At 47.9% G+C, this 20,660-nt stretch overlaps 1 protein-coding gene across 1 annotated transcript in view; it reads left to right on the top strand.

The window, feature by feature from the left end:
* The window catches only part of KSR2 (kinase suppressor of ras 2), a 332,915-nt gene extending 317,160 nt beyond the window's left edge, over positions 1–15,755 (top strand). The window contains exons 15-19 of the mRNA XM_039868258.1: positions 2,854–2,950; positions 3,968–4,101; positions 9,724–9,855; positions 14,548–14,677; positions 15,606–15,755. Of these exons, the coding sequence (XP_039724192.1) occupies positions 2,854–2,950; positions 3,968–4,101; positions 9,724–9,855; positions 14,548–14,677; positions 15,606–15,743 (631 nt within the window). The 3' untranslated portion in view covers positions 15,744–15,755. The remainder of the gene's footprint in view (positions 1–2,853; positions 2,951–3,967; positions 4,102–9,723; positions 9,856–14,547; positions 14,678–15,605) is intronic.
* Positions 15,756–20,660: the final 4,905 nt, after the last annotated feature.

Below are 20,660 nucleotides of genomic sequence, written 5' to 3'. Positions count from 1 at the left end.
TGAGGAGTTTGGAAATAGATGCCAGGGGTATCAGTACTGGCTTAGATTTCCTTTTAAGTTTTAATAACCATGTGTTAATTGTTCACTCTTTTCTTGCTGATTTTTTTTTAAATAAACTTTTTTGGGGAAAGATAACACACATACCTGCCGAAGAGTCCAGGTCCTTAAGAGCATGGAGCCTGATGAACTGCCACTCAGCACATCTCTATGTAACTAGCACCCAAATCAAAACACAGGGCATCACCTGCCCCCAGCTCCCCTCATGCCCTTTCCAGCCCCTGCAGCCCTTTGGGGGCCCTCGGTGCTGACTTCTAGCACATGGATCAGCTTGGTCTGCTTTTGCACTTTATATAAATCCAGTGTGAGTCTTGCTCAATATTGTTTATGAACCTCATCCCTGTTTTTTGCAGTTAGCAATAGTTTGTTTATGATACAGTACGGTATGAACATAGTATTTCATTATATGGATATATCACAATTTATCCGTTTTTCTGTTGATGAACATTCGGGTTGGTTCCACTTTGGAGCTGTTACGAATGTGTTACTGCTCACATTCTAGAACATTCTAGTACATGTCTGGGTGAATACGAATATGCATGCCTGTTGGATACGTGCTTAGTTAGGGGAGGAATTGCCGGTTGTGGTTTTTTTGTGTATTTCACTTTAGTGGATGTGCCAAGCTGTAGTCATACCACTTATGCCCCACCAGTCAGTGTGAGTTTGTCCAGAGGCTCCAGATGCCATAGGGGTGTGAGAGAAGCAGAGACTTTAGCAGTTGCTTCTGGAAAGGAGGCCGTGAGCGGAGAAGGAAGACAGAGACGGAGCGGAGATCTGAAGCCCACGACGCGTGTGCACTTACGCAGAGCAGGAGCGTCTTGGAGTCTCAGGACCTGTCAGTGGTTTGCTCTGCCGTCTACAGTGGAGACGCTGTTTTCTTGACTCTGGCCTGTAATGAGTGTAGGTGGCTGTTCCAGAACAGAGTCTCCAGGGGAGGGAATCCACCCACGGTCTCTGCCATCCGGAATATTTAAATGTCAGCATGGTTTAATTGGCCGTGTAGCCCATCCTACCTCCACCTCTCCTGCAGCCGCAGCAAACACGCTGCCCGGGCCGCCAACTGTAGACAGTGTTGAATGATCATAGCTACCTCTTGCTGACTTACTGGGCGACCCGGGACAGGTGAATCAGACTCCCTGTGAGTCTGCCAACTTGGGATTCTCACGTGAAGCAGGTGAAGAAGTGAATCTTAGTCAAAGATCATGGGCGGTTATAGGTAGCATTTTGGGCAGGTGGGTAGATGGATGGATCGACAGATAATAGAAGCGATGTGTGTATAAAACATATAATTTGTGTGTGTGTGCACATATATAAATGTGTATATATAATTTATATACATTTACACAAGTGTGTGTGCGATCATTTATTACGTTTCACAACAGCCAGCGTTTCCTGAGTACTTATTCTGTATTAGGCATAGAGAGATGCCTACACCTTTACACACCTGATTTCATGTGATTCTCATTACAACCCTAGAAAGCAGGAACCGTTGGCCCCTTTTGACTAACAGTGAAACTAAGGCTCGGAGAGATTAACCCACCTTCCTAAGGTCACAAAGCCACTGGCTCACAGGCCAGGATTCTAACCCGTGGTGCCTGATTCTAGGCCTCTGTTCTAACCAAACACTGTGCTGCATTTCCCTCCAGGTGCCCGGCATGATACCGAGCTCCTGTTTTCATTTCATCCTGATGCTGACTCTACAAAGTAGGTATCGTTAGTTCCCTTTGGTGGATGAAGCAATCAAAGCCCAGAGAGGTTAAGTAACTCATCCACAGGCACACGGTCAGTAAGGAACAGAGCCAGGATTCAAACTGAGATCCCTCTGGTACCAGAGTTCTAACTTCAGCCACATCATCTCGGCAGACAACAGGGCTCAGATACGAAACGAGTGAATAAAATGCCTAGCGTGTTTCAGCAATGAAGTCATAGATTAAAAGAAAAATTCAAGCCCTTATTTTGACATAGATGGAAAATGGACTTTCCTAATGTCCTTCCTTCTTTCCGTGTTGGATGCTATGAGCCAGACACAGTGCTAGGGGCCAGGAACGCTCTGGCGAATCTAGAACTCATTCATTCACTAATTCAGTGACCGTTTATTGAGTGCCTGCTATGCATGTGCCAGGAATTGGCCTCACTTCTGAGAAGGACGGATGAGCGTGCTGACAGCTAAATGAGAAGGTATTGCGTTCACTGCATAATGTCCCTGTTCATCTTGTCATTCATCTTAAACCTGGAAATGAAATCAGTGAGGCTGAAAATAGTTTGAAAACCCCACTATCTACACAGGCACCTGGTTTCGGGGGACTATTATTGGTGTTGCACACCCCTGTCTAAAAGGCTCGGGCGCATCGTTTGCTGATGGTACTTGGTACACATCAGCCACCACTTTGCTGGTCTTTTATCACTCTCCCCACACACATCAGCAGCTCCCAGTGACTGGAAGCAGCTGGGACAAGTGACCAGCAAGAGTGCTGTCTGAGTGGCGTCTGAGACTCCAGAAGTTGTTGGTTTATAAGTAGCTCTCCATCCGTGAGACACTGGGATAGATGGAGCGTGGCTGGATTCCACAGGTATTCTTGGATGCCAGCAGTCGATGATGAAGATCCTGAAGAATCCAGAAGAACTTGTTTCCAGACCTGCACCCCAGGACCAGATCTGGGGTCTAGTCCCAGGCTTAGTAGGAATAACAGGGGCATGTCCACAAGTCCACGCTCTTATCTGTCACTTCCAGTAACTGTTGTGGGTCGCCTTGTCTTCACAACTGCCAATGACTTCTCTTGTCCTTTCGCTTTTCAGCCTCTGTAAGGGACGGACGCTCTATTCGGTGGTGAGGGACGCCAAGATCGTCTTGGATGTCAACAAAACCAGGCAGATTGCCCAAGAAATCGTGAAGGTACCAGAGGGTCTGGGGCCTCCTCCCTGAACCTCCAAAAGACGATGTCCCCTCCTGAGACTTGTGCTCTGCTTTCAGACCATTCATCTGGGCTTAACAGAAATTAGACCTGAAAATACCAGTCCGTGTATGTGTAAGAATTTGGCTGAGCTAACGACCATTAGGGACAGTCCGCCAACATTTGGTTTCAGTCTGATGCCTCATCGTCACGATAATTGGATGTGCACAGGGACCAGGGGAAGAAATTCCCCGTCGTTAGAATCCCTTACCCCTCAAATCCCTGAATTCCCATGAGTGTCAGCCATTGCTCCCCGCAGCTACAAGGAAAATGTTACATTGTTGGGTGCTGTTTGGGATTAAAACAGCAAGTACATCCTGTGTTTTCTGGCAGGTGCCTCATTAGTCAGTTGTATTCTGGCTTTTATTTCCATTGGAAGTGTCAGGACTGAGCTGTGAGAAGGAATAGGAATGTGACTGCTCATAAAGGCAAAAAAAAAACAACCCTAGATATTCACCCTTGAGCTAGACCACCGATAGGCTCTTCTCCACGTTCTTGATCATCGTGTCATATGTCCCTTGAGGAACACAGTGCACTCGGCAGTGACACGGATTAACTAGACATAAGGAACAAGTCTCCTGCGGAGGAGTTATTTTTCAAAGAGCAAGTCGGGCAAGACGGTTGATGGAAGTTTTGTCTCTGGGGACCTCAGCTCAGGTTTGCCCCTGCTCATTTCCCTCTAGAGACATCTTCCTTTGTTTTTAATTCAGGAAGGGGAAGAGCTAGGTGGGGATGGTTTGGCAGTAGCCTGAGGGTGGTGGCAGATTTGTGTCTTGGGGACCCTGCCCGTTCCCACTTGCCATGCCTTCTCCCACCTTTTTGCATTTGGGCCCCGGCTCTACAGCTGTTCGGTGTGGTATCGTTGGCAAAGCAAAGAGTGTGAACCATGAACCCAAGCCAGGATGGCCGTGCGTGCTCGGGTTTTCTCTGGCAACTTACTGTCACCTCGCTCCTTGCAGGGCATGGGCTACCTCCACGCCAAGGGGATCCTTCACAAGGACCTCAAGTCCAAGAACGTCTTCTACGACAATGGCAAAGTGGTGATCACGGACTTTGGGCTCTTCAGCATTTCTGGGGTGCTGCAGGCTGGCAGGTGAGAGGTGGTGGACGGGCTTAGAAGGGTTCTTGACTGACATTGGTTGGGGTTTTGTGGGGTAAGAAGTCATCTCAAACAGCATTAGTGACCTAGACTCAGTGCTGGGCCTGAGGTCGCTTGGCTGAGTGGCTGGGCTGCTGTGTGATGATGTAGTGCTGAAGCCTAAGACACATTCTGATTCCCCTGGGGCCTGACTTGCAGATGGCATCTTTCAAGGAACACAGAGTATCCCCAAATCCTACAAAGCCTTTGCCCTTGAACTGCACTGGAGGACTCTTCCCTTATTCCAAGTCACTACCTAGAAGTGAGAGTCACCGAAGAGTTTCCTTATAAATTCATTAATTTTAGTAGAACAAGAATATAGTGAAGGGCAAAGGAGTGAAGGTCAGACCCACCCAGGGCCCAGCTTGGCTCTGCTACTTATTAACTGTGACTTTAGTGAAGTCGTGGAACTTCTCTGAACTTGTTTCCTTGTCTGCAAGGAAAATGATGGGTAGGATGATGCCTGCCTCTGGGATCCCTGGGAGGGAAAAATCAGATAACACACATCAGGCGTCCAGCGCAGTGCCCAGAGCACAGGCAGCACCACAGATAGTAGCTGCTGCTGGGTTGTTGTAATTAGTATGAATTTGCATATACCTCCCCAGGATCACACCGGAGAATTATTAACCATCGTTAAGTAATTAACTCTCAGGCACCTCTCACCCTAGAGCAAGCCGCCTTGAGTTGACCATGTGGAAAACAGCTTGATCCCAAATAAACAACCCATAATTCAGAAGGTCTACCCTTTGTGACTTTTAATTTGAGGTGAAGTTCCTGTGTGTTGTGCACACACACACACACACACACACACACACACACACACACACACACACACACACCACCACCACTACCACTCACCACCACCACCACGCCACGACCCACCACCCCCACCCTAGAGCTTTAAACTGTCTTTTCTCTAACCGTGCCTCGCATCATCACTGCCATACCTCTTCAGAAAGGCAGACTCACAGTTTCTCTCATTTTATGTCACTCTCAGCTGCTTTGAGAACTCCTGATCTTTTCGAGGTACACACCAGGCCCCCCCCTAACCAGGTGAATTTTGTCCACTCTCTATAATACCTTGAACCTAAGTCAGACCATCTAAAATTTGGTGAAGCTTGATCTGGCTGTTCCTGTGTGATGCAGTAACAAACAGGGACTTAAATTTCTTTTTCAGATTTTACTGCACACCCCGAAAATTCACCACCATCTCCAAAACCACCTCCAGCACCTAAGTCAAGAGAATAAGTAGGCAGAAAATGAACAAATAGGTCAAGAGATAGAGACCTCGAGTCAGAACTGGGAAGGCAGGAGGGCCGGATGATGCGGGATTCTTTTCTTCCTCGTGTCTCCCCAGCAGCACTTACGTTCGAGGTTTGCTGGGAGGGGACCAGCATACCCCCCTGTTGCCATCTCCACAGGTTAAGGGCAAAGGGAGCAGTTAGTGGCATCACTATGAACTCGGGTATTTGTGTCCGAACTCAAAGAGGCCCAGCAGGTGTTTCCTTTAACCTGGTTCAAGGCTCTCTTAAAGAGGAGGTTCCTTTCTCCTAGAGGCATGTCGCGCCCCTCTCCTTTCTCCTTGCCAGTGGATCCTCCCCAGGTGGAGGAAAGGGGCGGGGCTTCTGATTTTCTTCCTTTTGATTCTTGGTTTCCTGAAGCCGAAGGAAGAGGAGGAAGAAAGGATATGGAAAGACGTGGGTATCCTTTCCTTCGGCTCATTCATGGCGGCCCACTGCCAACCAGGAAGGGAGTTCAAGCTAAGGGCAAGGTGGCTTCTGGCCTGGTTATCCAGACAGCACCCCGTCCTTCCTCTGCCCCAGCTGGTTGTTAACACAAACCTAGTTGTGTCTGCAGAGGACAGAGAGCCCCCAGTGTCAACTCCCGATAAGAAATCTACATTTCTTGGTTACTGACGAGTAGCCATCAGTGGCTTCCTGTGTTTTTATTCTTGTTACAGTTATATATAAGGCTTAATGTAGAATTCTACTCCCTAATGGTGCTGTTTCTCCAGGAATTAGTGTAGAATTCTCTGGGGCTTTAAAGACTTGTAATCAATGGATCTTAGCTCTGTCACTTATTACAAATTCCGTGGCTTCGGGCAGGTCACTTAGGCATTTTGAGGCTCTGTTTTCTCATCTGTAGAACAGAGATCTGAGCTGATCTGATCTGTAGCTGCCTCTTCCTGATGCGCTGGGTCAGTGGAGGTTTGGAATTGCAGGGTGGGGTCAGGACGAGGAGCGGTGGCCATTTGACAAGCATGAGCCTGGGGCGAGTGTGGGCACATGCCTGGGAGCGGGGGCCAGGAGCCAGGCCCGGCAGGCACCCCAGGGTCCCATTCCCACGGCGATGGGCCCACCAGTGACAAACCCAAATCATCTTCATTGTGGTTATTATTATGATTAATAACAGCCTGTAGGGGGCTGGCACAGTAGTGCTGGCATCCAAGTGACATCATTTTGGAGGATGGCAGAACAGCTGTACCCTGGCAATGCTGGGGACATGCCAGGGGAAGCCTTGGGATACGTTTGGATGTTCAGGACACTCTCACTTCACTGGGTGACCCTGACCCCTGTCCCGGGCCTCCTCGTGTTGGGCATCCAGCGCCGTGAACATCTCAAACTGAGGGGAGGGCAGGAAGACAAGTAACTTCTCCTGAGCGCCCACTGTATGCCAGGTGGTTCGTACCACTTAATCCTCATAAGCCTACAGTCGGATGGATTGTGGGTCATCGTTCTGTGGATGGGATCGGATCCCTATTTATTACCTATGGATTTTTTTTCCCTTTTTTTATCTTGGGGACTCAGAAATGAAGTTGAGACTAGAGCCCAAAGTAAGAGCATCATCCCACAGAGGAGCCATGGCCTGGCCAGCTGACATTCTCCAGGCATGACCAGGCTGGTGGGGTGGGGTGGGGCGGGGTGGGGTGCTGCTGCCAAAAGAACGTCATTATGTCCACAAATTGCGTGGCCCTGGCAGTGACACAGGCCTGCCCCATGCTTTATCTCCCTGCCCCGGACGTATGAAATTCATGTCCCCATTTTTCAGATGAGAAAATGGAGACTTGGGTCTGCTCAAGGTCACAGAGCTAGTGAGCAATAGATAGGTCCTTAAACCCCTGAGGGTATCCCCAATTCTAGGAGCAAGGATTCATTGGCCTGCCAACTCAAGGGCTTGCTAATGGATTCGAGTCCTATTTTCTAGCAGAGGATTATTCTATCAGGTCTACGTAGAGCACAGGAGCAAGTTATGTGTCACTAATAATGAAAGACTGAAATTTGAGCTATTTTCATATTTTACGTATAAATTAGACCATTGATTTTCAGCTGGGCTCTCCCATTCCCCAGGGATACTTGTGATGTCTGGAGACATTTTTAGTTGTCACAACAGGGGAGAGGAGATGCTACTGGCATCTAGTGAGTAGAGGCCAGGGATGCTGCTGAATATCCTACAATACACAGAACAGCCCCACCCAAAGAATTATCCAGACCAAAGCCAGAACTCCAGACTCCTGGACTCCATCTCACCAAGAGTCTTCCCTCCCCCAAGTGTGGTCTGCAAGATGACTTTAGGGAGGATGTGAACAGGCTTTTTCCGTATTAATTTTAATGTGTACCTTAAAAGTGCTAGTTCGCACTTACGGTCATGTTAAAAAGTAACCTATTAAATATATATATAAGTTAAAAATTCCATTTGTAGTAAATAATAGTCTAGAGCAGCCCTGTTCACTGTGGCAGCCACTAGCCACACATGGCTATTTTCACTTTGATTAAAATAAAGAAAATTAAAAGTTTACTTCTTCGGTTGCATTAGCTGGATTTCAGTGGCTCAATAACCATGATAGGTAGTGGCTGCCAAACTGGACGACAGAGACAGAGAACATTTCCATCACTATGGGAAGTTCTGTCGGACAGCACTGTTCTAGACGGTGTTAGAAGGGCAGAATCACGATTATGGGATAGGAAAGCGTACAGTTACGGGAGCGTGCATCACACCTTACGCAGCTCAGAAGCCTGCCCGTACTGGGCGAACAGTACGGTTCAGCCAGTTTCAGGCCCCCACATGCCGGAGAGTCTGGTCCTTCACAGTGTCACTCTTGACGGTTTGAGATATCCATCCCCCTCCCCCGCTCCTGCCTGCTTCTTGTATTAACTGGCCCTTTCCTGGTTGTCTTGAATCAGAGAAACCTGACAGGAGGTCAAATTTCAGTCCCAAATAGAAAGTTCTGTGCTGGCTAAAGACTTAACAGTGTGAAGAAAATTCCTATCTCTTCTAAGAATTTATCCCAAGGAATACTCAGATGCGGGCGAAGGGCTATATTTACAGTACCTACCCAAAAATGTTCATGGCAGCATTATTTATAATGATGAAAAGAAGAACCACCCAAGGCCCATCACAAGGAGTTGGATGCTTGCATTTTAATAGGTGCACGGGATGGTATCGTGTGTGCCAATTACACTGATGGTCTTTAGAGTTCTCGAGCACCCCAAACAGGGCCCGCCTCGGGTCTTTGTCATTTTTCTCTTCTACTTAAAATAGTCTTCTCCTTGTTCACATGGCTGAATCCTCTATGTCATGTCAATCTTAGCTTGCATTTTACCTAAAGCAAACTCTCTCTTATCTCTGAGACATTCCCTTTTAAGTTTTCTCTATAACGCTTATCACTACCTGTATTTTTTCCTGTTTATTTAATTCATTCATCATCACCTTCTCCTGCCAGATTTCACACTCCAGGAGGGCGGGGACCCTGTTGGTCTCATTCTCTGCTGTTACTCCAGTGTGAGAACAGAGCATAGCAGGTGCTCCATAGATACAGGTGATTCTCATTATTCACAGATTTCATATTTGCACATTTACCTACTCACTCCGATTTACTTGTAACCCCTAAATCAGTAACTCGGGGTATATTCACAGTCATTCACAAGTGTGCACAGGGTGGGAATAAATCTGATGCACATGTGCCCATGTGAGGTTGAACAAGGGGACACTCTGCCTTCTTGTTTCAGCCATACAGAGCTGCCCAGAGGATGGAGACGGGAGGGGGTGGTTCCATGTGATGCAAGGCGGTGCATGACGCTCCAGGTCTGAGGCCCCTTGGTTGGGGTATCACAACCCTGCCACCTGGTAGTGGAGCAGCCTCTCTCCTGTATTAAAATGAATAAAGAAAATAGAAAGTACTAGGATGAGTTGTTTTTAGGATTTAAGATGATAATCAGTGTGAGAGGTGTGCGTGCACACTCGTGTGTGTGTACGTATTTCCCCTAAGAGCAGCAATTTCGTGTTTGCTAATTCATTGTCTTTATAAAATGTGATGACCACAAATAATGAGAATCGGCTGTATTTGTGGAATAAAGATGGAGAAGGGGGTGCCTCAGAGGCGAAGGGACCTGATGCTGGTTTGGATGTTCTATGTCTCTCTCTAGACCATCTCCCACTGGGTCTCAGCCTCAAGTACAAGGTCAGGCAGCACCCAACAGGGAGATGCAGGAAAGCCAGCGCAGATGGTCCAAGGACTTAGGGTCCATGCTGGGGGACTGGGCTGTGACACGAGACTTACCCTGTGCTTTGCTTCTCCAGGCGGGAGGACAAGCTACGCATCCAAAATGGCTGGCTGTGTCACCTGGCACCAGAGATTATCCGCCAGCTGTCTCCTGACACGGAGGAGGACAAGCTCCCCTTCTCCAAGCACTCGGATGTCTTTGCGCTCGGGTAGGTGGCCCACCCTGGACCTCGAGAACCCCAGCCTGGGCGGAGGGGCACTTCCCAAGTGTTCTCTCAGTGCTTTTGGAAGGACGGGGCACCTGTCTGTGGGGGCAAAGGTGGCTGATTTCTGAGTGAGATCTGGGGAGGGAATCTCAGTGGGGTATAGTAGAAAGAGTGACCCGAGCAAACCTTCATGCCTGATTTCTAACTGGTCATGTGACCATGGCTCGCTCCTTCCTTCCTTCCTTCCTTCCTTCCTTCCTTCCTTCCTTCCTTTCCTTCCTTCCTTCCTTCCTTCCCTTTCCTCCCTCCCTCCCTCCTTCCCTTCCTTCCTTCCTTCCTCATTCCTTCTTTCCTTCCTACCTACCTACCTATAGCTATTTACTGGATGCCTACTATTAACAAATTATCCAAAATCTAGTGGCTTGAAACAACATTTATTATCTCAGGTTTCTGTGGTCAGGGATTTGGGAGTGGCTCAGCTGAGTAAGGTTTTGAGCTGCCTAACCATCTCTCATGAGGTTGCAGTCAAGATGTTGGCCAAGGCTACAGTGTCACCGAATGCTTGATGGGCTGAGGACCCACTTCCAAAGTGGCCCACTTCCACGGCTGTGGGCAGGAGGCCTCGGCTCCTCAGCACATGAGCCTTTCCGTAGGCTGCCCGAGTGACCTCACAAAATGGCAGCTAGAAGCCACATCGCCTGTATGACCTGGTATCAGAAATTACATGTCATCACTTCTACCATATTTGTTAGAAGTGAATCACTAAATCCAGCCTACAGTCAGGAGAAGGGGAATTAAGGTCTACTTTTTGCAGGAAGGGATATCAAATCATTCGTGGATGTATTTTAAAACCACCATAGGTCCTTGTCTAATGGAAGACAGACAAGGAAACGGTCCGTTTTAACCAAGTATGATAAACACAGGACTGTGGGAATAATGGAAGAACCAAATTCATCCTGGGAGACTAGAGAGGGCTTCCTGGAGGAGGTGATTCCTGAGCCTAAGTTAAGGGTTCCATTGGCCATCTGAGTAGGCCAGGGGAGGGGAGGGTGAAGTATTCTAGAGAGAAGGAACACATGAAAAGGTACAAGAGTAAAAGGAAACAAATCGCCCATAATGGGGGAGCATGTGGGAAATAGGGGTCAGGGAGGAAAGAGAGCTGAGGGGTGGGGAATCGGGAGTGAAACGAGGCTGGGGGAGACGAGAGAGGGAGACAGAGGCAGTCCTGCTCAGACCTAGAGGCTGAGTTAAGGAGTTTTCACTTCACCCTCACGGCACTAGGGAGCCATCGATGGGTATTCAGCAGGAGGAGTGACATAATAACATTTTGAGTTCTAGAACAATCACTCTACTGCGTAGAGAATGGAAAAGAGATGGACAAGACTGAGGCCGGGTGACCAGTCCGGGCGGAGATGCCAGCGTTCTCCACGGACTCGGCGCCGGCGGGCGTGGAAGAGCATTTAGGAAGTGGGAGGGATTGGGTCTGACGGAGTGAAGGTGGGCGGTGCCCAGATGTCTTCCTTAAGTACCTGGGTGGAGAGGAGCATCACCGAGGCAGACACCCCGGAGTTGGGGCACGCCGGGAAGGCAAAGAGCAGATTTGGACACGGCGAGTTTGAGCTGCCATGGAGATGGCCGATGGAACCAAGAAGTCCGCTGAACCTACGCATGTAGAGTTTGGGAAAGGGGAGTTTAGGATCGTCAGTAAAGAAAGAATTAGCTGCAGCCATGGGGGGACATGGGGTGTCTTTGAAAGTGTAGAGTGAGGAGAGGGTCCAGGACACACAGCCCTGAGGTGCAGGGCAGAGCACGATGAGAAGGTGCCGTTCGGGAGGCGTCTGTGCTCCCATCCCACGGCCGTGCTGATCCCCACCTTACTCAGCTGTGGCTGGGTGCAAGGGCCGGAGGCCATGATGCTGGGGAAGCTGGGAAACTTGCAGGCCTGCAGATGTGTGCAGATAAGACCTAGCTCCACCGAGAGAAGTTAGACCATCTTTCATGGAGAAGTGTCCCCACTGGGCAAGGCGGGGTGGGGGTGGGTGGGGTGCTGGCGCATCAGGATTCTTGATGTTTGTCACTTAGATCACATTAGAGGCTTTCATTTTTCCCCGCTTAGTTTATGCCCCAGTCTTTATTTAGATATCGTTATCCGAAGCCAAATTGCAATAATTAAGTTGGTATATTTTTGTATAAATTTAGCAAAAGAAAAAAGAATGTAATTAATAAAATGTACCAAAGTAAGCGATTGGGTTTCCACTGGAGTTTTTGTCGTTAGCGATTGGTTTTTTTTTCTTTCTTCCTTAAAGTGAGTTTCTCTTGGAAGTTGGGTTTGAAAGGGAGTTCTAATGAGGCTTTTATTCCTGACGCCGCTGAATTCTGAAGGACCTGGCGCTTCTGGTTTCCTGCCAATTAGGTGCGCCTTGTTGCTTGGGGACGTCATGCTCGGGCGTGACTTAGAACAAAATGGACTTTTAAAAGTGTGTTGAGTGCCGCATGAAGGTTTTCATGGTGCCGTCTCATGGCATCTTCACGAGTGCCCGTCGAAGCAGGTGCCGCTGTCCCCAACTGCCCGGCGAGGAAACTGAGGCTCCAGGTGGCTCTGCAATCTGCCTGATCGTAATCGGCGGAGGAGCTGGGGGTCAGGCTTGGGATGTCCTAACTCCAGAGTCGGTGCTTTTCCCCACAGAGACGCGAGAGTCATTTCACCACTCGAAACCCTACTCCCCTCAACCCTAACTTGAAGATGGGAAACCCCATTGAGGAGTTGAGTGGGATTGAGTGGGAAAATACCTGGAGGCGCCCAATAGCCTCCCTTCCCGCTTTCCCAGGGGCGGAGCCTGCAGTCTGTCCATCAGTGCTTTCTCCACTAATGCCCCACCCAGCAACTACGGGGTCGCCCTCTCAAACTGTTCCTGCCCCCCGGTTAATAAGGACTCTCGACTAGGTTGGAGTGGAGGTTTTCCAGTACAGCATAATGGCCAGAGGTACAATTCTCTAATCAGACGAACTGGATTCAGCCTCTTATTTGCTGTGTAACCCTGGGCAAGATACACACCCTTCGTGAGTCTCAGTTTCCTCACCTGTAAAATGGGGATCTGTTTTAAGATGGAGGTTTTATTGTTATTCAGGTACGATGAGGCCAATAGATCGGGAAGTGACTGCCGTCGAGAAGATAGTTTGTTCTTCACAGTTCCCAACAGGAAGGGGCATGGCACACCACCGGAGTAAAGCCTCATTTAGTGTTGTTGTCTCTGATGAGGATAACACTCATCCCCCAGCACCTTCACTCGAGAACTTCCTGACCATCAACATCCCAATTCCTGAGCATCACCACCCACCCCCAGCAGGATGAGGTTGGCAGGGGAGAGGAGATGCTTCCCAGGACGTGGAACCCGGCAGAAAGTAGACATAGTTGATTTGACACAGTCCTCTGATCCGTAAAGAGGATAACAGGGTGCTCTGTGTTCTTTAAAGCACATTTATGTCAATTAGAGTAGAAGAATCCTAGGATCGTTTCAGCTAGTTCCCGAATTGAGTACTCTTGTTCTCAGTGAGCTGAGACCTGTCTTCGTGGTACAGGTCAGCAACACCCCAGCATCCTGTGAGTACCCTGTGGTCCTCACTGCCACCCACACCTGCCAGCATCACTTAAACACTGTCTAGCCCAGCCCGGCCTATCCCCAGCTGCTACTCACTGGAGCAGCCCGTCCTTCAGTCATTACAGTGTTGTGATCTATGAAACAATGATAATACAATCATTTTAGAATAATTCTGGCGTTGAATTATTCTGGCACTCAGCATTCCAGATAAATATTCTTCCACTGCAGTTTTATCATTATTCTAACTTGGCAGGTAAGAAAATCTAGACTCAGAGAAGTGACACGAGCTACCCAGCATCATACTACCGGTATGGAATGAAATCAGAACGTGAACCCAAGGCAATCTGACCCTGAGATTTTTCTTTGTTTTCCCTTTCCGCTATTTTCTGGGATATTTCATACTTAGTAAACAAAAATATGAAAGAGGAAAAAAAAATCTTATTCTATTCCCCACAATTAGCCATTGTTAACATTTTGCTGTGTTTCTCTCTATTCTCTTGTCCATACATACATAATGGTTTTTTTAAATGAGGACCATCATACCTTTACATACAATCTTGTGCCCGGCTTTTTTTCATTTTAAAATTAGATATTAAGAATTTTTGTCGTGTCAGCAAAACTTTTTGAAGTGTTTTAATAATACAGTATATAGTGTTCCATTTCATTTTATGGATTTACTGTAATACATGCAACCTGCTTCTTTTATCGAATAATTGCATTCCCTCTACCTTTTTCAGTACTATATATCATGCTGTAGAGAACATCCTTATAAGTGATTTTTGCATCCCTAATTATTCCCTTGCAGTGGTTTTCTAGAATTACAGGGATTTTAGCTACATTATATTAAGCTGTTCAAGTTCTAGGTTTCGATCCATGTTAATCGGCACCAGAGAAGGTATCCTGAGATGAGCTTGACTTCTAAGACATCAAGAAAGCTTTAGGTACTGCCCAGGTAGAAACACACCAACCCCGTGCAGAAGAAACTAGAGAACAGGGTGGTCAGCCCGCAGCCCGGCCGAGTGGTCGGTCCTAGGTTGGTTATGGGGACATGAGCGACATATCACACCAATTGCCCTTTAACAATGTCTGCCGACAGAACAATCTGGTATGAACTCCACGCCAGGGAGTGGCCTTTCAAGACCCAACCAGCAGAGGCAATAATCTGGCAAATGGGCACCGGCCTGAAGCCCAACCTCAGCCAGATCGGCATGGGAAAAGAAATCTCGGTAAGTTCAGGATAATGCCAGGTCTGGAGGACGAGGGGAGATGTAGACTCTGCTCTGGGTCTGCTTTCTCCTGCATGTTAACGTTACACATGCTTTCCTAAAGCATGGTTGTCCTGCAATGATTGGGCAAAACCTCTGACCTATGCCTGCAAATCAGGTTCTGGCCACCAGGGGCGCAGTAGCACTTGGCCAGGTGTTGGCTAGCAATGGATTGCTTGCTCATAGAACCAGTGAATCTCTCTTTTTCCATCAGCTTAAAAAGGTGTTCATTAATATCACCCATTTAATGATTCTAATTTTATTTGCATCTTCATAAAAAATTTCAAGGCAATATCCGACTCTGAACAAGATATACAGAAACAGAGAAGCCTGAGTATAAATTTATAATCGTCCTCTAAAAACACAGCAGGAAAAAGCCCCTCTTTCCTTCAGAGGACAGATGAGTCAGGGAGGGAGGAAATATCTGGTATGTTTTTAAGGATTACCTGCCTCTAGGTTTTCTTTCTCAGGTGAGGAGATTTACTAAAAATAATTTTCCCCTTTGTGGCTTTGAAGGACACTTATAATATTGGGACGTGGAGAGAGACCTCAGGATTCCCTTTTCTTTCTCCGTGTTGAGAAAAATGCCTAGAAACTCCTTGAAAAGAACTTGATTTATCTCAGTGTATCCCAGACCTTCTCGAATGGGCTTGTGGTGGGGTACACTGGATGGGCTCAGAAACTGGATGAGTGGATGGTTGGTTGGAAGGATGGAAGATAAATGCATGAATTGAGATGTATAGATAGATAGATGCATGACGGATGGATGGGCGGTGGAGGAATATGGAAGTGGGGGGAAATGGATAGACAAATGGACAGAGCCAGTGAGGAGCCAAGAAGTAATCGAGGTCACCGTTTATGCTAAATCGCCTCATGGTGGTTTCTTTAGGACATTCTTCTCTTCTGCTGGGCCTTTGAACAAGAAGAGAGGCCCACCTTCACCAAGCTCATGGACATGCTGGAGAAACTGCCAAAGCGAAACCGCCGCCTGTCGCACCCCGGACATTTCTGGAAGTCTGCAGAGTAGGTGTTCTTTAGCCTCTCTCCCCGCTGCTCTTGTCCTCTGGCCTTTGTCACCTCTGTGCTTCCCTCCCGACCCCTCTGCCACCTTTCTCCTTTGCATGTACCTGCTCCCTCCCCCAGCCACCATGCTCTCCTATCAGATTTCTGTTCAGGGGAGTTTGCACTGGGGTTTAGGAGCTGGAGGCTGCCATGCAGGGCCTTGGTCTCCGTGGCTATCATGGCTACCTCGTTACCTAATTCTTCCTGATGAAGGTTGATGCCCAGTGAGTCAGAGCGTCCTGTAGTCAGGGAGTGCCCTGGACCCACCAAACCTCATGTGTAAGGTATTCAGCATACCCGCCACAAGGCCTAGCTTTCGGGAAATCTTCGCCCTGGATCAGCAGCCTGTCCCCATCACGGCAGCCCTCAGCTTCCAGCATTCTCTGTTGCACAAAGACAAGGCAGGAAAGGTACTCAGCTACTCCTTGCCATGAGTGTCTCTCTGGCTTCCTCCTTAAGAGGCTACATGCCACTCCCCTCCCCTTATTCCTGCCTAGAGATCAGTGGCTCAGTCTGAGACGACTACATATGTCATTTCTCTGGGGACCTCCCTCCTGGGCAAGCTAAGGATTTGGTGTCAGAGCTCTGGGCAGGTCCCAGGAATGCCTGGTGTTTCAAAACTCGCATGTCACTGAGGCTATCACCCCGTGGCCTCTGCTCTCCTCGGGGTCAGGGAGGAGAAGGCGGGAGTTCAACTGAACAGAGGGGCTTGAAGCTCAGTGGTTAGAGGGGGCACAAGGAGGCCTTTCTGAGGAAACAGAGGACAAGAAACTGTGGTTTTCCATGAAGGGACTTTAAGGTCAGTCATTCATTCATGCATCCAATTTATGCCGTTTTTTTTTTTTATCCAGTCTTTGTATATTGAATATCTGCTATGTGCCAGACACTGTTCTACGAATGAGAATACAGAGGTGAACAAAATTAATTAAGTTCTTGACCTCATAGGGCTTACATTCTAGAGCAGGCACAATAAGCAGGTAAACATGGTTTAAAGGATCATGTCAGATAGTGTTGAAGACAGTAAAAACTACTGCGTGATAGTGATGGTGGGCACTTTAGATGGAGGCAGGGGGTCAGGGAAAGCGCCTCTGAAGAGGTAACAATAAAACGAAGCCCTGGAGAAGAGTCCAGTCCCCCACATCAGAAATGCGAGCCCTCCAGGTGGGGGTGAGCTGCAGAGGTGGGAGGACAGGTAGGGGGCAGGAAGAACAGGACCACGGTGAACAGGAGAGAGAGAGGCAGAAGGTTGTCAGAGGCCAGGTCAGCATGGTCTTTCAGGCCAGGGTAGGAAGCAAGGTGAATTCAAAGGATGACAAACTTTCCAGAAGCTTTCCCAGAACTAGAAGGCGCCCAAGAAACTATGTGGTCCCAGCCCTGCTTCCCCCCCTGCAGGCTTTGGGGACCAGGACGCTGGGTCTGTGGAGGGCTTTTCCTTTGTGGAGCACCTGGGGTTGGGTTCGGCATGCAGAGATCTGAAGGCGGCTTCCACCTCTGTCCCTTCCCACGTTGTCACTGTGAGCCCTGTTCATTGCCCGGAGTGGCAGTTCTCTCTTTTACATCATAACCCCTATCTCAGAGAGAGGAAGTATGAAAGGATTAAAGCCTCAAAGGAACAGAAGCCATCTTTGCTTCTCGGTGTCAACGTGGGAGAGTCCTGGGGATTACCTATTTCATGGATGACAAGTGTGTACAGTCTGAGCCTTCATCCTGCACCCGTGGCAGACATGACTAATCTATCACAGCACATTCGCCATCACTCAGCATTTCTGGTAGCCACCAGCAGTTACTCAGGATCAGTGCGTAAGATGCCCTCACTGACCATTCCAGATTTACTCAATCTCCTTTTTTTTACACGTGGAGGAACTGTGGCCCAGAGACATTCAGAAACTCAACCACATCCACATGGAGTGTCGATGACAAAGTTGGGAACACAGGTCAGGCTTCAACAACTTAGTCTGGAGTTCACTTTTCCCACAACATCAGTCCCTATAGTTTCCTCTGTCACACTCATCTGGCTCTGAGAAGGTCACTCAGTGGTGAGGGTCAAAGCTGGAGTCTTTCCAGAAGCTGCCTGGGCAGGTCGGCAGGGGTTTGGGGGAGGGCTTAGTTAGAGTAGGCCCAGGATGCAGGTCCTGTCTAGGGCTTTGTAATCTGTGGAGGGGACCCACCAAGACATCTCAGCTATAGCTGACATATTCCAAGGATGTGGGCGGATAACTCAAAACTCATCACTGGGATCTTAGGTTTGCCTCTCCATTGAGTCACATCTGAGGAGCTGTGATTTCTCGAATCCCAGAATGGCTTAGCGCATGGTAAATTGGAGGCAAGGCTGGGGCAAGCCTGTTTTCCAGAATAGCGTACCTCAAAATTTATTATGCGTGCACATCACCTAAGGAATTTTTTTAATGCAGATTCTCATTCTTGTAGGTCTGAGGTAGGGCCGCAGATCTTGCATTTCCGACAAACTCCAAGGTGATGCTGTGGCTGCTGGTCCATGGACCACCTTTTGAGTCATGAGGATCTGGACCTTGCTGTCCATCAACAGCCACTTGCCATATTTGCCTATTGAACACTCAAAACGTGACGAGTCTAAATTGAGATGGGCTGTAAGGGTAAAATCCACACAAAATTTTAGAAGTAGCATAAAGAAAAGGATGTAACATAATTTGTTATGATACATATACATATTTCAATATTGGTTACATATTAAAATTACAATGTTTTGGATATATTGGGTTAAATAAAATATACTATTAAAATTAATTTCACTTTTTAACTTTTTAAAATATGACTAGAGGATTTATAGTGACGTAGATGACTTGCATGGTATTCCTTGTTTTAAAGGATGTGTGAGATATAGTTCACATGTCATATAAATCTCCCATTTAAAAGGTACAACTAAGTGAGTTTGGGTATATTACATTATTAATTTTTTAATTGTGGTAAAATATATATAACATAAAATTTGCCATTTTAGCCATTTGTAAGTGTATTAGTTACATTCACAATTATCACCACTTTTTCAAAATTTTTTCGTCACCCCAAACAGAAACTCTGTAACCATAAAACAATAACTCCCCAGTCTCTTTTCCCCCTAGTCCTTAGTAACCTCTCATCTACATCGTCTCTATGAATTGTCCTAATCTACATATTTTATATGAGTGGAAGCTTACAGTATTTGTCTTTTTGTGTCTGGTTTCTTTTACTTAGCATGGTATTGTCAAGGTTCGTTGACATCGTAGCATGTATTAGAATACCATTCCTTTTTATGGCTGTGTAATGTTCCATTGTGTGTATGTATGTATATGCATATACTATTCCATTGGATGTATTTACAAATTTACATATACACACGTACACATCTACCACATCTTGTTTGTCCATGCATGTGTTGATGGACACTTGGTTTTGTTTGCACCTTCTGGCTGTCGTGAATGATGCTGCAGTGAATAGTGGTGTATAAGTATCTGTTCGAGTTCCTGCTTCCAATTCTTTTGAGTCGCCTTGTATGTCTGCTGCATGGCCGTGGTCTAGATTGTTACCATCACCAGCACAACATCCATCATCTGGGTATCACTTATTAAACACATGTGACAGGTGCCGTGTCAAGCGTTCTATCTGCATTATCTCACTGAATCCTAAGAGCCCCCAAAGAGGTAGGCTCTCTCGTTGTCACTGTTTTACTGATGAGAAAACCAAGGCACAGAGAGGTTTTAAGTGCCTTCCCAAAGAGCACGCAGCTCGTAAGGAGCAGAGCAAGTATTGGAACCCAGGTTGGTCTAGACCCTAAATCCATGATCTCGTTCACTCCACTCTGCCACCCTCTAGGCAAAGATTACCTGTGCGCCTTCTGGGTCTCTTTCCAGAGCCATCCTGGGAGATCGGGCACAGAATTCTGCCTCGATCACCCAGATCTTGGCTCAACAGAAGTCAGCAAAGCCTCTACTCATAGCAGGAGTCTGTGGTGTGGATCTGGGTCTCACCCCCTCTCCCTGTGTCTCCTGCCCTTACCAAGCATTCTTAGCGTGCAGGCTAGTGTTCCAGCACCACATAGCCTAACCCCAACCCACACACCAGGTGACCTAGTCCGGGGCTACGTGTTCCAGTGGAAGAGTTATGAGTTTAAATCTTGTCTCTGCTGCTACCTCACTGTGTACCTGTGGGCAAAACACTTACCCTCTCTGATCCTGTTTTGTCATCTATTAAAAGGGTATAATGCACCTATCTTGCAGGCTATTCTTAGGTTGCAGTGAGATCGGGTATGTGTAACACTTGGCACAGAGCCTAGCACATAGTACGACCTCAATAAAGAGAAGTCCCTTCTACCTTTTCTTGTAGAGGACAGAAACAGCTCATCTCAAACCACCTGGCCCTCTGAGAAGGTGCTATTTCACGAAAGACGGCACTGTCATATCCATGTGACCTCTTGCCACTCTCTCCCTTCTCTCCCCCCTCCAGGCTGTGACCGTTGGACAAAGGGACGGCGCTCAGCTGCCTCAGCTCCCGGGCCACTTCTCCTTTCCTTCTCTGTCCTCTGCCAGCTCAAGAGGCCAGAGACTCACCATCAGAGGGTCTGACCCTGGCCGGCCTGGGAACACTGCACAACTGAGCTCGGTGGCTTCCCTGAACCCTGGACTTGTGTCCTTTTGCTTGGGCAGGGTTGGGGGCCCCTGAGCTGGGACTCAATGGAACCAGCCAGGGAGACATGGAATTGATGGGCAAAGCACGGGGTAGTGTAGAGAGGAGACTTGCAGGCTGAATGCAGACCCCTTGGGCCGTGGAGACTAGCGCAGGAGGCCCACGTGGGCATGCTCGTGGGACCAGTCTGTGTGTCCATGTGTGTCCATGTCTGTCTACGTGTGCGACGCCATCTGCTCCCAAT

This window comes from Pteropus medius, unplaced genomic scaffold, assembly GCF_902729225.1.
Source record: "Pteropus medius unplaced genomic scaffold, Ma_sr-lr_union100, whole genome shotgun sequence".
Lineage (NCBI taxonomy): Eukaryota > Metazoa > Chordata > Mammalia > Chiroptera > Pteropodidae > Pteropus > Pteropus medius.
Note: the sequence above shows the minus strand (reverse complement) of the source record. Positions and strands in the feature narration are given on the sequence as shown.